The 15,626-nt window shown below is 36.5% G+C and overlaps 1 protein-coding gene across 2 annotated transcripts in view; it reads left to right on the top strand.

The window, feature by feature from the left end:
- LOC109053859 (trichohyalin-like) overlaps window positions 1-15,626 on the top strand; it is a 227,183-nt gene that overhangs the window by 157,942 nt on the left and 53,615 nt on the right. For both annotated transcript variants that reach the window (XM_042728648.1, XM_042728646.1), the window contains exon 9: window positions 14,464-14,592. In XM_042728648.1, the coding sequence (XP_042584582.1) occupies window positions 14,464-14,592 (129 nt within the window). The remainder of the gene's footprint in view (window positions 1-14,463; window positions 14,593-15,626) is intronic.

Genomic DNA, 15,626 nt, shown 5'->3' with positions numbered 1-15,626 from the left:
ATCAGTAATTATACAAAAAGTTGAGTTTTCGACTCACCATCGCAAACCTATAACAAAACATTTGAGAGAGGCAGGGCCACATTTCCTAAAAGGCTTTTCAATGGTTTGGCCACTGTGTGGCATTATAATATGATTTTGCTTTTTTTAAGTGGTTAATGATTCCATATTGTGCGATTTTACACACATACACACAGCATTCATATCATATGTTAGAGCTCCTCATTCTGAACAAGTTTCCCTCTTGTACAGCTGATGTCAATCAAATTGTTTGTTAAATATTGGATATTATTTTAAAAACCTACTTTTGCAAACTAGTCTTAGGTTTTTCACTCAAACTCAACAAAACCACTGCATTACAGTTCTCTGGAATCTCTAGTAGGGTTGTGACAGTTATGAAATTTTCCCACCAGTTAATCAACGTGTGACAACACCAGTAATACCTGTATCACCACTGGGAGGAGTTAGTTTGTTTGTGTTTCCCCTCTTTTCCTCGCTTTCTTTTGCTTTTGAATAGCTTGTAAAAGTGCCTTGCGCATTTTACTTTCACTTTCAAATTAGCAGCAATTCGGTGTCGATTAAATTCAAGCAACAATAAAATACAAAGTCAAACTCACAACAAAACAAATAAAAATACACCATGCTATATGCTCAATATAAAATAGCAAATTACTTAGGCTACACAAAGTTTAAATAGGTATACAAAACTGAAAATCAGCAAACACTGTGGAAGCAAATAAATAAGAAACATAGTGTCAAGGTTCTGTGTAGAATGAATTCGCACGAAGATGAAAATGAAAGTAAAAGTCTTTAATATTATCCACACAAGGTAATCCACAACAGGAAGGCATAGGACACACGTACACGTTGACGAGACCGGACCAAGAAACACTGAACGGATGACCTGGAGAAGGACGAGCAACAGAGTCCAGGGTGATGATGACAGAGGGAAGAGCCAGGGAAGAAACAGGAGGGACATGGAGTGGGAGGAGCCATATGGGACCCTGGCCACAGACATGACGGCAATCCATGGTGGAGCCGATGGAGGGAGGAGCCATGATGGAGGAAGTGCTGATGGCTGCAGCGGGCTGACCGATGACTGCGGAGCAGGTGGTGGTGGAGCCCAAGGCGGAGACAGAGAGCCAATGAGCCAGGGTGACGGGGAGGATCCGGAGGGCCAAGGCGGAGCAGATGACTCTGGTAACCGAGGTGAAGGCAGGGATCCGGAAGACCACGGTGGAGCCAGAGTGACAGAGGACCAAGGTGGAGCCGGAGGGAAAGAGGAGCCTGACAGAGCCAGAGGGACGGAGGGACGTGTCACAGCCAGAGGAGTGGAGTCCCGAGGCAGCAGATGATCGACGACTGACCAAGGCGGAGCCAGAGGGATGAGGGAGCATGGTGGAGCTGGTGGACTGACGGGCCACGGCGGAGAGGAGGGAGATAGAAGCCATGGTGGAGCCGCTCGGTCAACGGGCCGAGGCACACAGACGGTGTGCTGAGGATAAGGAGAGGGATTGCCAGGAAGCAGCGGTGGTGGAGCTGAAGAAGCAGGGATGAAAGGAGGAACCAGGAGGGGGAGGGGAAGTGGGAATTTGTGAGCACCAGGGTTTTCAGGGATGGTGCGTGCTGCCCACACACATCAGATAGAGACTCCCAATAGCGGGTGTGCAGCAGACAGGGAAACAACCTCCATGGTCGTGACAGGACAGGCAGACAGTTCAGGGCAGATAGACACTTCATAAACAGCCTCCATGGTCATATTAGGACAGGAAGAGAGTCCAGATGACAATGGAAGACAGGGTAATTCAGTGTTAAAGTCAATTAAGTCCTCAGAGTCCTGCTGCAGCTCACCCTCAGCGGTGGTGCAGTGGGCATGGCCTTTCACCAAGCACTCACATTCCCTTGCTTCATACACCGGCGCAAGCTCTGTTGCCGGCTCTCGCACCTGGTTAGACGTCATTTGAAGCTCTGGCTCCAGGGTGATCCTCAGCTCTGTCACTTTCATTGGTGATGGATCGTCGGTCACAGTGGGCTCTGGCTCTCCATCTGTGGTGGGCTCAGGCTTTGGCTTCACGCAGCGGGGTGATGGTGGGCTGGACTCTGGGTCCAGATTGGGACTGGTGTCATGGTGTTTTACTTTACACTTTACAACTTTACACTTTGGTTAACTATACCATAAATGTAGATTTGTAATAAAAATTAATTTACAAAATTTGACCCCTAATTTGACCCCTAGGGTTGGGTATCGAAAACCAGTTCCATTTTAGAACCGGTTCCAAATTTCCAAGAACCGGGATTTCGATAATATGCATGCATTTTGATTCTGCTTAACGATTCCTGCGTTCGCATTTCAGTTTGATTAAAAATGATTAAGTGCAGGAACGGAAAGAATTTGCACCCTGTTTGTGTGCAGCGCACATGAAGCGTAAGCGCGTGCACAGAGAGCAGTGGTCGGTGGTCACGCTGCACGTTTTCGGTTTGTGTCCATTCTCCGACCGTTCTTTATATTTCTACTGTAGAAAAGGTTGTTCCGAACCGAAACTGACTTCTTTCATATTTGTCGACCAATATACAGAGAACTACATCAGTATATCATCATAAACACAGCCGTTTTTGTCTTATGTGAATGTAAACAGATGAGAAAGAAAACACACATGTACAGTATTTTTGCTTAAAGAGACAACAGCCTAATAAACGTGATGCCATTAATGTCATTAATGTTAATCAAAGAACAAAAGAAAATCATTCACTGATCTTGACTGAATATATTGAATAACTTTAATTGATTAATCTTTATTTTATTTATAAAAAGAAAACTATGCAGTGTTTTTAAACTATTAATTACAGTTTCTGTACCTGAAATTTTTGAAAATTTGTATATTTATGATATTGCTAATTGATTTGTTTGTTCCTATCTTATTACTGACAGTTTACTTGTCTTTAACACTGTAATATTTGAAATTTATATTAATCTAGTTGTTTTTGCTATGGTATTTTTTTTAAAGCACAGGTTTTGTAGGCTGCTGATTTTTGCTCATGTTATTCAGCTGCAACAGAATACTTTGTAAAAAGACAGAATACATGTTTGACATCTAAATGGTTGACTTATTTTTTTTTAAATATTGGATTTTTTTATCTTATTGTAATCGAAACTAGGAATCGATAAGAATCGGAATCGATAAAATTCAAACGATACCCAACCCTACTGACCCCTAAATTTTGAATGGTAGTGTGACCCAAGGTGGTGAAGTCCAAACTTTGAGTCTATTTCAAAAGATTCTAGTGATTTCCTGTTCTCTTGTCACTAATATTGTCATCCTTCAGTGTTTCAGACTCCCCTGGTTCCTTCCTGTCGCCATTAGCACCAGCGCTCCGAGTCTGAGCTATGTTATACCCTTGAAGCGATGCTGCATAAGTCTCTGGGGATTGATAGGCCAGGCTGGTGCTTCTATCCATCATTATGTGCAGAATATCAACAGCAGGAGAATATAGCACCTTATGTTTTCTGGTAATAGAGAGATTCAGCTCGAGCTACTTGTCTTTTCTTGTGCTCCAGATCCTATAACCTTTTAAGACAAAGTTCTCAACAAAAACAAATGTGCTAGCCGGTGGAATATTTCAGAAATTAGGGCATAAAAGTAAGAAATGATTCGCCCCTTCTTCCTAAAACAAAAACACCAAAGTCATGGCCACGTGGAATTTATATTGTGTGCTTTCGGGGGGAATGTCAGTGGAATTAATTGATTTGCTCATATTTGTCAGAAAAGAGCAAGTGCCTGACTCTAGCCTGTGTTATTAAAGCTAATACCTCAGCGCTTTACCACCGTGAATCAAGCTCTGACGTGTCCTTATGATGTATGGATTTATTATTCAAAGTGTTGTTGTGGGTCTGGGAGGCCCCGCATTCATCCTGGCCCCCGGAGACCAGCTGTGTTTTCAGAGTAAAGAGCACTTAGACAATGGCCCAGGGCGGCTGCATGCCGGAGTGCCTCTGGACACAAGCTACTGTCCAGACCTGAGGAAACATCTGCAGATGGACCTCACAGTGAGGACTGTTTAGATGAACTCACTGTCTCCAATGGATCTCTGTATTTCCATAGACCATACAAATCTGTCATACATTTGCATAGCATTGGCTTTATAGTGCACAGGGTGTTTATTTGAGATTATTTCATAAAAAATTATGTACCAGCTGGTCAATACGACAAAATCAGGATGCCAGCACGATTCAAAGGGGCCTCATACTGTTCTGATGGAGATTATTTTGCATCTGTGAGCATGTATGTAAGCTACAGTATGTAGAAAAACTGATAAAGAGTGGACAAATATAAAATAAAGTGGTCATTTTCAAAATATTAGACCACAGAGTGCCATGATCAACCAATCAAAATCAAATATTCTAGAATGCCATGTAATAATTAGCAAGAGCATTAATAATAGAATTGCTTGCTTTAACAAGCAACACTAATGAACATGTAATGAAGTCAATACTAAACCAATACATATCCTGAACATGTAGTTGCATGAGTCAAGGCAATAAACTTGGGCTATTCAGTCCAAGCAGGTTTTAGTTCAAATGTGTCCTCTCAAAAACTTTAGGAATTTAAACTTTCCTGGTTTGTTAAGGCAGACTTTGAAAGGGTGCTTTTTAACACCTCTCTCCAATCAAGGAATCTGTGTCAAAGAATGTCCTTTTTGACTCATTTCATTCTCTCTGGCTCTGATCGGGTGTGAGGAATGGTATCATTAAGGTAATGTTCTTGAGAGGTCATTTAGCTGAACTGTGGGGTCCGTCTTGCAGTCTCAGCCCAATCTACAGTGACCTTTGCAGTAGAATATCAGCACTGAATATTCAAACACATCCTGAACCAAACAACTCTTCACAAAGTCGAAAAAGGCCTCTTGTTTACAAGCACAGCCTCTTCCAGTGTTCATTAATAAAATTATTCCTTAGCATGTTCATCGTTCAGTTCAGCTTGGGAAGTAGAAATTTTCAACTTTGTACTTGTGGCAATGACACACTGATACTATAAATTATGAAAAAAAAAAAATCCCCCTTGTGGATTTGTATTTTTTTCACACATTTTTTTTTTTTTTAATTCTATTCTATTTATTTATTGGTTTATTTTTTTAAGTTGAAGTATTAAAACAAAACAAAAAAACTAATAAAATGAAGCTACATCAAGCACATAAAATTACCTTTTTATGCTTTTTGCATATAATTGTATAATTGCATAATTTAAACTTTCTATTAAAGTATTAAAATAATCTGAAATAAAAACTACATTAAAGTTCAACTGAAATATAAAAATGAAAAAAGGCTAAATAAAGTACATAACAAAATGATTGTTTTATATAATAGTTTTTTATATTTTATAGATAGAATATAATTTTTATTAAATTTCATTGTATTAAGTTGAAGTATTAATTTAATAACACTAGAATAAAATAAGTTAAAGCTAAATCGAAATATTAAAATAAATAAAGCACATAACAAAATTACTTATTTTAAGATTTTTTACACAGAATTTTATATATTTTTTTTATTATTTTAAGTTGAAGTATTTAAAATTATTAAAACTAAATCTGATTTGAAGTTCTAAAAAAGGTTGTAAAGAAACCTAATTAAAGCACATAACAAAATGACTTATTTTTATATTTTTACATACAGTATATCATTGTTATATTTATTTTATTTAATTTTTCAGTCATTCTCACTCATTCTCTTTGCGGAATAGGCTGATCATAACACTGTGTAAAAGATCTTAATCCATGTAACCTGACCAAACATGGCAAGTCAGAGAGTCCACCCTCAGTCCTGCTGCGAGGGTCAATAGCACAGTTCATAGTTTTATTTCCACATTTCTCTCCATTTTATTGATTAATGTTTTCTTTTGCAGCGAGACGGTTCTTTTATTGCTTTGGTTTTTATGATATGTTTTTGTTTTGGCTGAGGAGTGCAGAGCACACTCATATATCATGCACTTCTGCACAGCTTGCCCTCGCTAGCCTGTGGTGTTCGTCAGTAATTAGACACGGAGGTGGCCAAGTTCAACCTCTTCATTAAGGATCACTCTCCTCACTGCAACAGCTGTAAATGGAGAGAGAACTATCATTCAGAAGTTCTGGGTGGAAATGTAAAATAAATGTACAGTGAGATCCAAAAGTCTGAGACCACAAGTCTGCGGTTCAGAATAGAGCTGGACATTTTAAACAAATAGATTTGAATTAAAAAGACATTCTGAAAATTATGGAATATTTTTAACGTTCATTTATATTCTTATGATGAAAATATAGTAATGAACATTTGAATTACATCTCAAAAATGCAAAATAGAATAATTTTCATGAATATATATATAGTAGGGTAATTTTTTTTAATTATGTTCAGTTTTCAATAGTTTTCAACACTCTCAATATTTAACTTACAGTAGGTAGACATCCAAAACGTCACTTCTACCGCCGCTCGTACCGCCGCCGCGGCGTCTGGAAAGTGCATTTGCAGCTTTTGACCGCTGAGTGGCGCTTTAATCACAAGTTTTCAAACAAGCGCATCAAAGCACATTTTCGCAAATAGACGTCAGTTTTGCCTCGCTGATGTGTTACATTTGACTGCTTTAGTCACGGAAAATGAAAGAAAAACACTATAGTTGAAATATTTAATATTCACAGATGAAAGTTTGGTGATTATGAAGTTATGTGCATTTCTTAGAACGAATTCAAGCAGGATAAATGTCAAGCCTGTGTCTGTGCCTGTGCTTATATTTTCTCTAAGCTACACAGTATTACACCATATTTTAGATTTGACACATTTAATAGGTGTGCAGTATTATTTATATAATATGAATTATGTGTTATATTATTCAAAAGAAATTGTGGTTTACTTTGCATCAGAGCATTAAAAGTGGCTATTTTAGTGAGCTAGGCTACATGGATCTATATGCAAAATGTCAATATTCTCATATATTAGGCCTATATTTTAATTTATATTTTAAAATTCCTTTAATAAAACAACATGCATTTTTGTTATTCGTTACCTGTCCTTTATTTTGACAGACAACTTCTTGGGAAAACATATTTGTCTGTAAGAAATTGTTGCGTGTTTTATAAATTATTTTCTTTATTTAAGTAAAACGTGAGGCACTGTATAATTTCGTTCCCATTATTTAGGCCTAATTAAAACAAGAAACGAATAAATGAAACCTGCACGATTTAGCTACATCATTGAAATTCTAAAGAATGGACGGATTAATAAAACTTCCTCACGATTAAACTCAAGTTCTCTCATTATAATCACCAAAGTGCAAATGATGTAAAAAAAGAGCTTCATTAATAGACAACTTCAGTGATTTTAAAGGGAGCCGCCGTTACTTGCTTACATAGAATTTAAGTTAAAAAAAATAAAATTGCAGCGGCATTTAAATGCATGTATTTAAAATGTCTGCGTGCAAGAGTAATGCTGAGTGCATGCGCAGCATTTATTCTTATTTGTTTTATCTTCACTACAAATCTTGTTTGGTTTTATTTTGGATAATTGCATGTAAAAAATAATTTACGTTGTAATGCACATGCAAAATGTGAATAATTATTCATATTTAAGTGTTTGTGCGAAAATTATTAATGCACATGCAGGACAAGGAGGCGCCCTCTAGATCACTTGAATTTTTTCCTGATAATGAATTAACTTAAAATTGTGGTGTCTCACATACATGATAAATATATCTACAGAAAGCTTGAAATGTCTTTTAAACAAATCAATTCAGAACGAAAGCATTATGTAATCTGTGAAGGTTGTATTTCTCTTTAAATGCGCGTTCATGTGGAGAGAGTCAGCACTGTGAATTTCATCTTGCAGCCGACAAGAAAACATTTGTTTATTAATAAATAATTAAAATGTCTCCTTTTTTTACAATTATTGGGCTACTTCTGCTAATGCATGTGCTTGAGCGCGAAATATATTAAGGCACATTATGGATTATAGATGTAAATGTAGTATAATCCTGCGATTAGTTGAATAATGACAAATGAACGACTAGTAACTAGAAAAATCTTACATGGGAGGCAGACCTATTAAATAGCCTCTAGACATCTCTGTTAAAGTTTTTAAAGCATTTTATACGCGTTTGCATAAATTCTTCTTTCAGAACGTTCTTTAATGGAGAGGATGCTTTAACACTGATTTTTCCTCTGAAACAAAAAAAAATAAAAACTAAATAAAATTCAATAGACCTCAGAGTGTATTTCACCTGTTTCTACCAGACAGTGGAAAACTGGGTCCAAAAGCAAAAAAAAAAATAAAAAAATAAATAAATAAATAATAATAATAATAATAATAATAATAATAATAATAATAATAATAATAATGTCTCCAAAAACTCCAAAATGTTTTTTGTCATGTCTGTAACGCATGTGTATTCCCAAATCTAAAAAAGCCTATAAAACATCATAGACGGATCATACTGATGTCTGGACTCTGTTTGGGATTTAGGAAAAACATAAAGAGATGGTTCAATATATTGGTTATAGGCTACATTCTGTGAGAATTTATATTTCATAGTCTAAAAAAAAATATTGTTTAGACGAAACAAAATAAAATTAACGCAACAGTTTGCGAATTTATTTATTTATTTATTTTTGAGTTAAGGAAACTTCCTCTGAAGTTATAATAACTAATAAACTATATTGCGCTATACATTAGTCAACATTTGAAGTGGATCAAAACCTTTCTCCAAAGTTGCCCTAAAACCAAAATGACGAGTCCTATCTAAACCTGTTCTGCAAGTTTGATACCCTCATAAGACACTGTCCATATGAAAGAACAAGAGATTCACACCTTTATCTCGACCCCCACAAGCGATACAGAACTACCCCCAGCCCCCTCCAGCTGAACTGAATTCGGTCTGTTTGTTGGCTGTGAGGAACGCTGTGTTCTCATGTTACTGGGTTGAAACAAGCCTGCACTCACAGCAGCCCTACTCTTTTTATTCATTATTTTCCCGCAGCCCATATTATTGTTTTCACAAGACCATAATAATAACAAATTATCAATTGATAATTAATCATTATTTTACGAAAATCATTGTTATTTGTGAACGTAGCGTTTGCGGAAGGCTTTAGGACCAAGCGGAGTCCTCCATCAGCTGCTCCCGCTTCACAGCGAGCGGGACTCGCGCTAACTGACCCAGCTTCAAAGTCCGCAAGTAGCAAGACAGAAAAACCATTCAGTCTACCTGGAGGAAGACGTATTTCATTGTAAATTAATGCTGTTAAATAGAGAGTTAAATAGAGAAAGAGAGAGAGAGAGAGAGAGAGAGAGAGAGAGAGAGAGAGAAAGCGAGAGAGAGAAAGAAAAAAAAAAAAAAACCGTGTTGGCTATTCCTAAACTTGGAGCTCATTATTGAAGTACAAATCCAAACACCAGAAGCAAACTCTCAGTGTTCTTTCATTGAAAAGTCATTTTGTTTATTCACAGGCTATATGGTTGAAATAATATTTTAGTTCAAAACTTTAAGTGCCATTGTTTAAAAATAACATTGTTATAAAAATGCTTTATTGGCTAACGTTTCTAGACCTTCAGTTGTTATGCTTTAAAATCCCATAACATTTGTAATTTCACAGTATTTTCACCTCCTAAATCACTAACCTTTAAAGTCACAATTCTATAACGGTCAAATTTACTCAGGCCGATGGCACTTTTAATGACATTATTTTTTTTTTTACACTGTTTTTTAGAATAATTGTAGCTTACATAAATAGGTGAAGCAAAACAAATATGAATAATATTTGGATCGTCCCTTATTTTTTCCCTTATTTTCTTAAAGAATAAACACTTATTTTCTACAAGAATAAACATGATAACATATTATTAATTCATAGAAATAATTTAAGCAATTAAAACCTGATAACATATTATTAATTCATAGAAACAATTTAAGCATTTAAAACCTTTTTTTAAAAACTTGAACTTCAATACTATTAAACTGACTTTAAAATCTCAAGGAGTTTATAAGTTAAAAAGGGTAAAATGTCACAGTGCATGTTAAATAGCCTAAATGAACTTGTGTTAACAATATAATTAGAACTAACAATATAATTCGATTTTTTTTTTTTTTAATGAACAATTCCTGTATAAAATGGGACAGCAACCTTTATATCAAACATTTTTAAATCGTCCACAGCTGAGCAACGCGTGAGGCAGGTTGAGCGTGCGAAGTGAATGTGCTGCACAAAGTCATTTTCATATGCAATGAAAATAAAAAAATTAAAAACACTGGATAGCCTAGATTAGGCCCAGACTCTGTCTCTAAGTATATAATAATTATAATTACCCCACAGTAACAAATTTTAACCGATTAATCGCCTATTTTCGTTTGCTGCATGTTATTTTATTTATTTATTTTATTTTATTTTTTTAAAACAGGCTAAAAAATAAATTAAGTTTGTGAGAGGAAAAAAATATATATAAGTCATGTATAAGTTGCATTTTATTACATTCAGAAATAATAACGGCTGGCCTAATGTGCCAACAGGATATTTTTAGTTCTCTTCACTTTACAACAAATCCTTTAAATGTTACAAATTTATCAGAACAGAACAATAATTACAAATATATAATTCTAATGGATAAATAAAATTGCAGTATATAATAATATAGGCTTAACTATAAACAAACAAACAAAAAATAAATGAATAATAATTTAAAGCGAACCATAAGGTAAGGTTGGGCTCTCATTCGGGAGAAATCCAAACGTTTCCATATTCGTGATGTTGCCTATTTCAAGCTCAACTATTATTCATTAGGAAAAAATAGGCTTTGTAGTTCAGGCGTTTTTCAGTATCGACGAAAAAAAAAAAAAAAAAAAAATAATTAAAAAAAATATGCCAAAGTGGACCGCTGCTCGCGCTGGATGGCACGGTGAACGGCTACTGTTTCCAATGAATGTGCGCGAGGCACCAGCGCGATCAAACAGCTGAAACAGAAAATACAAAATTTTTGAGTCACACAGTAAAGGCATAATTCAAAAATGCAAAGTGTTAGCAGTTTGAAAAATCAAGAATAATAACAGAATTAATCATAATTATTGCTAAATGCTGGACCGTTCTCATTTCTATCTGCAAATGGAACCTGAAGGATTTTTTTTTAAACCAAGAATGAACCGAAATGAAAACATTTAGCTTTTTATCCGTATATATAGGCCTTATATTTAATGACTGTTTAATAACAATAGCAAAGCATAAGATCCTTTGTGTAAAGGTCTTCTTTTAATTTTTGATGAGTAGACTGTAGCCTAAGACTATCCTAAATTTTGAAATTAACTCACTGTACATTTTTTAATGTTTTTTTTTAAAGATGGTACAATGTTATATCATAATGTTATTGTTGTTTTACCTCCTCCTTTTATCTCATTTTACAATTAAATTCAGTTCGCAATCCGTCCCTTTGCGCCACCTGGCGGTAGTTTCGCGAATGAATTTAACACACGACTGACTTGCAGTTAACGCCGCGGCCCTGCGGCGGCGGTACGCGCGGCGGCATTACTCATTTTGGTTGTCCACCATCTGTATACACAAACTATTTAATTTTATTTTATTTTGTTTTATTACCTTTTTTTTTATAGTTTAGTTTCAAATTCCCACCAAATTTAAAATGAAAACCCTCTATCTTGCTCATCTGGGCTCATTTCATTGTTCACAATTAAATAATAGTATTTTTGCATAATTTGACAAAATAGCAGCTGGACTGGAAATAATGAAGAAAAAAAAAAATAAATAAATAAATAAAAATATATATATATATATATATATATATTACTTACCTTAATTAACCTTGTTTGTTTGTTTAGCTTTAATATTATTACTTATTGCCTTCTATTGCCTATCTCTAGCATGTCGTCTCTTTGGGAAAAAAAGCAGTCATGGTGAAACGAGTGAGTAATTGTTCATGCTGAAAATGATGCCACAACCTCATATTTTTATGATGGATTTTCATAGTTGAAGATGGATAGTCTGGATCTGGGACATGGGTAAAACAAGCCTGTACATTCAAAGGTCAAGGCCTTTGAAAAATAGCAAAAGTTAATAATAAAGGCATGATAAAGTAATTTTTTATCTGATCTTCATATATAACTCTGTTAGTTTTAATAAAAGAGCCCTGGGACCCAAGGTTAAAAAAACATCAGTAAGTGTTTTGCTGGGATCACTGCAGCACATGATTAATGATGTCACGATGATGTCACGTCTGAGGGCGATTCCTGAGTGTGTCAGCGTCACTGCGTGTTTCCAGGTTAAGTGCAGGTGTGTGTGAGAGCGCTTCAGCACAGTGGCCGTCTCTTCACCCTCTCAGGGACCCGGGCACAGCTTTCCCAATAGATCTTTATTTACAGCACAGGAGTCGGAAACGGCTGGTCAATCCATTTAGCCTAAGGCCACTGATTTGTTCGTATTTACTGCAACACCCAAAGAAAAGCCGAGGTATTTTTCCCTCTCTCCTTCCTATTGATTCGGCTCTTAGAAAATCTGCTCTGCTGTCTAAACACTATTGATCCCCCCAGGGGTGCTGCTAAGGATTTTGGGCCCCATGAAAAGAATCTTGACAGGGCCCCCAACACAGCTGAGAGTTTTTTCATATTAATTTACATAAAATCATGCGCTTTTATGGTATTTTGACTATCATTCTCATATATTTAAGTCAATCAGACAATTGAACTCCATCCCATGTCCACACCCCCGTAATTTGTCCTCTGTAATACTGCACTACTTCAGTACTGTATAATGTATATACTGCTCATAGCTTTACATGTGTCATATAGTGTATTCACATATATTTATATTTGTATGAATGTACTGTACATATTTGTACTGTACACTGGCAATGACAATAAAGTTAATCTAATCTAACCTAATATTTTTAACATGACAGTTGAAATGTAACGGAAACACTGAGCACTCTTAATACAATGAATGTATTTATATTTATACCGCAACATTTAAACTTATGGTAATTATCTTTAACACTAGAATGAACAAGGCATCATTTTGACCGTTTTGAAATTTACATAGTCAATAACTTTGTCTAAATAAATCACAAAGCCTTGGTGTTCCCTGACTTTTCCTAAAACTACATGAATTTTCATTTAACTAGTTTAAATATTTATTGTGTGAATAAAAACAGAAATATAATCATTTCTACCTATAACGTCCACAGGCAGTCATTTTGCGCTGTTTAAATTGAGTTTTTTTTGACGACGGTCTGGATCAGATAATGTGAAAGTATCATGTGAAGATGGTTGGCAGAGATGAATCATGCTGTATTTGACAATATAGGGGACATTGTAGTAATACAACTCCACATCATCTTCAAGAGATGCAATGAAAACCTCACAAACAGCTGATAGTAGTTTGTACAGTAGCTGGCAGAGGATTTTTATCAGAGTTCATGAAGTTAGACTGCTTGCAAGACAGGTGCAACAGCGTGGACCGCAGCAGGGTGCTGAAAGTGGGCGCCGCCTCGTACAAAGATGCCGACACCGGCTGCATTTGAGGCAAAGCCGTGCACCCCGCTGCACCCTGCTCTATCGAAACGTGCTAACTTATCGAAAAATGCTACCGTAGAGACCTAGGGCCTCATGTACAAAGCGTGCGTACGCACAGAAAAAAGTGCCGTAGGCTACGATCATTGTCACGGGCGGTCCACTAACAATTTAGGCCTACTTACAAACCCACCTCTTCGTGTGAAATATTGGGGTAACATTTCACTTCACTTCTCTTATTTTTTTTTTCTCTTTCCGTTTTTGACTTCCAGATTTTGAGGCATTTTCACATCCTCTGTCAAGTTGAATCTGGCGGCGCTATAAATGAAGTCAAGCTGTTTGTGTTGCCTTGGTTACTGGATACAATTTGGGCGGACTGAACCATTTTATGATAATCGAGAGGGGGAGAGGGGGCCCACGGACGTTTGTGTTTCCTAAACAAATAAATTTTTTTTGACACCAGGAAACAGCAAATAGAATAATTTAAAGTTAATAATTTTTACTATCAATTTTTTTTTTAGCACCACAATTTTATTGGGGGCTTCTCTGGGCCCCCTCTTAGTCATGGGCCCCGAGAATCGTCATCGTTTACCCCCCCTTTACAGCGCCCCAGGATCCCCCTGCTCTCCTCGCCAGCTCTTGCACCAGTGTATAAAGGGACTGGATGAATTGAAATTTCATTTCCGACAACTTGTTCCTTTTATTTTTTGCCTTTCTTTTTTCGACCGAGAAGCAAGACTCAGAGCGTCGCTCGCCGTGGGTCAATAGCCGGATGAAGGCTGAAGGTAAAGGTCAGAAGAGGTGAACTGTTCTACTGTTAGCTAAGGGGCTGTACTGTAAGGGGCCTTTGAATTTGGCCAAAATGAGGGATCATAGAATCCATTTCCTTCGCTTTTAAACTTTTGTATGACCCATAATGTATGTGTGTGTGCCTACAGGAATGGTGTCGGCTCCGGGGGGCACAAGAGGAGCTGAAAGCGAGAGAAGAGGAGTGGAAGAAAGAGAGATCCTTCCTTCAAGAGCAGCTCAATGGAGTCAGAGAGGAGCTCCACCGCGCCAACCTCAGGGTACTGCCGCCAAACCTTTCTTCCCATGAGCCTTTTCACATTTCTCAGAAGTGGAAGTTGTATAGTTGGGTAAACTACTATAGTGGTGAATGGAAACTATAATAGAAATAATGTTTGTGTTCCCATTTGCTCCAGTACCAAAAGATAAAATCGACCATGGTATTTCTATGACTTTTCTATGACAAAATATTGAAGAAAAAAAGATGTCAAATTTGCCTCGTTGAGCTGTTGATAAAGACAGACAAACCCACAAACAGGCCATGACAGCTACATTCTTGGCTTTGCGACACTCCATCTACACTGTATATCCATTCTGGTGCTGAGATCGTAATAAGCCGAATTAATTATTTTCCTGCCGTTGACGAAATCTTCAGTAATTTAAGACACGGTGCTTCCCAGTCATTGAAGAATTATTCCAGCAATCACAGTTTTCACTGTTATGTGGTAGAGGGCGCTGTTAAAGAACTTATGAAATAGTACAGCATCTCCAGATCCAAAAACACGCAAAGAAGAAAATGAGTAGATAGAAGTTCTTCATGGACAAGTAAGCTAACATGATGGCCAAACATTCAACACCATATAAGGGTTTTTTTTTTTTTTTGATGGAACTTACCCACATTTAACTGTGGATAAAAAAAGAATGAACTTAAGAAAATGTTTTGTTTTTGGTTTGTTTGTTTAATAACAGGCTCTGTTCTTTCTTTTCATATCTTTGCTGTTTACATATTCATACAACTAAATATTCTGGGGGTCATGAAAGATTGATGACTATTATCAATATCAAAAACACTGCCATAGACTGGAAGCTTAAAAATAATAAGAATAACATTTTTTGTTTTTTTGTTTAGTCAGTGATATAATGCAGCATTTAATCTGAGCTTTGGTCATGGTTTCATTTGATTAATTCTTTACTGAAATTTGAATTTATGCTACTTTATATATACACTGTGTGTGTGTGTGTGTGTGTGTGTGTGTGTGTGTGTGTGTGTGTGTGTGTGTGTGTGTGTGTGTGTGTGTGTGTGTGTGTGTGCTGA

Source organism: Cyprinus carpio, chromosome B7 (genome assembly GCF_018340385.1).
Source record: "Cyprinus carpio isolate SPL01 chromosome B7, ASM1834038v1, whole genome shotgun sequence".
NCBI classification, from domain to species: Eukaryota; Metazoa; Chordata; class Actinopteri; order Cypriniformes; family Cyprinidae; genus Cyprinus; species Cyprinus carpio.
Note: the sequence above shows the minus strand (reverse complement) of the source record. Positions and strands in the feature narration are given on the sequence as shown.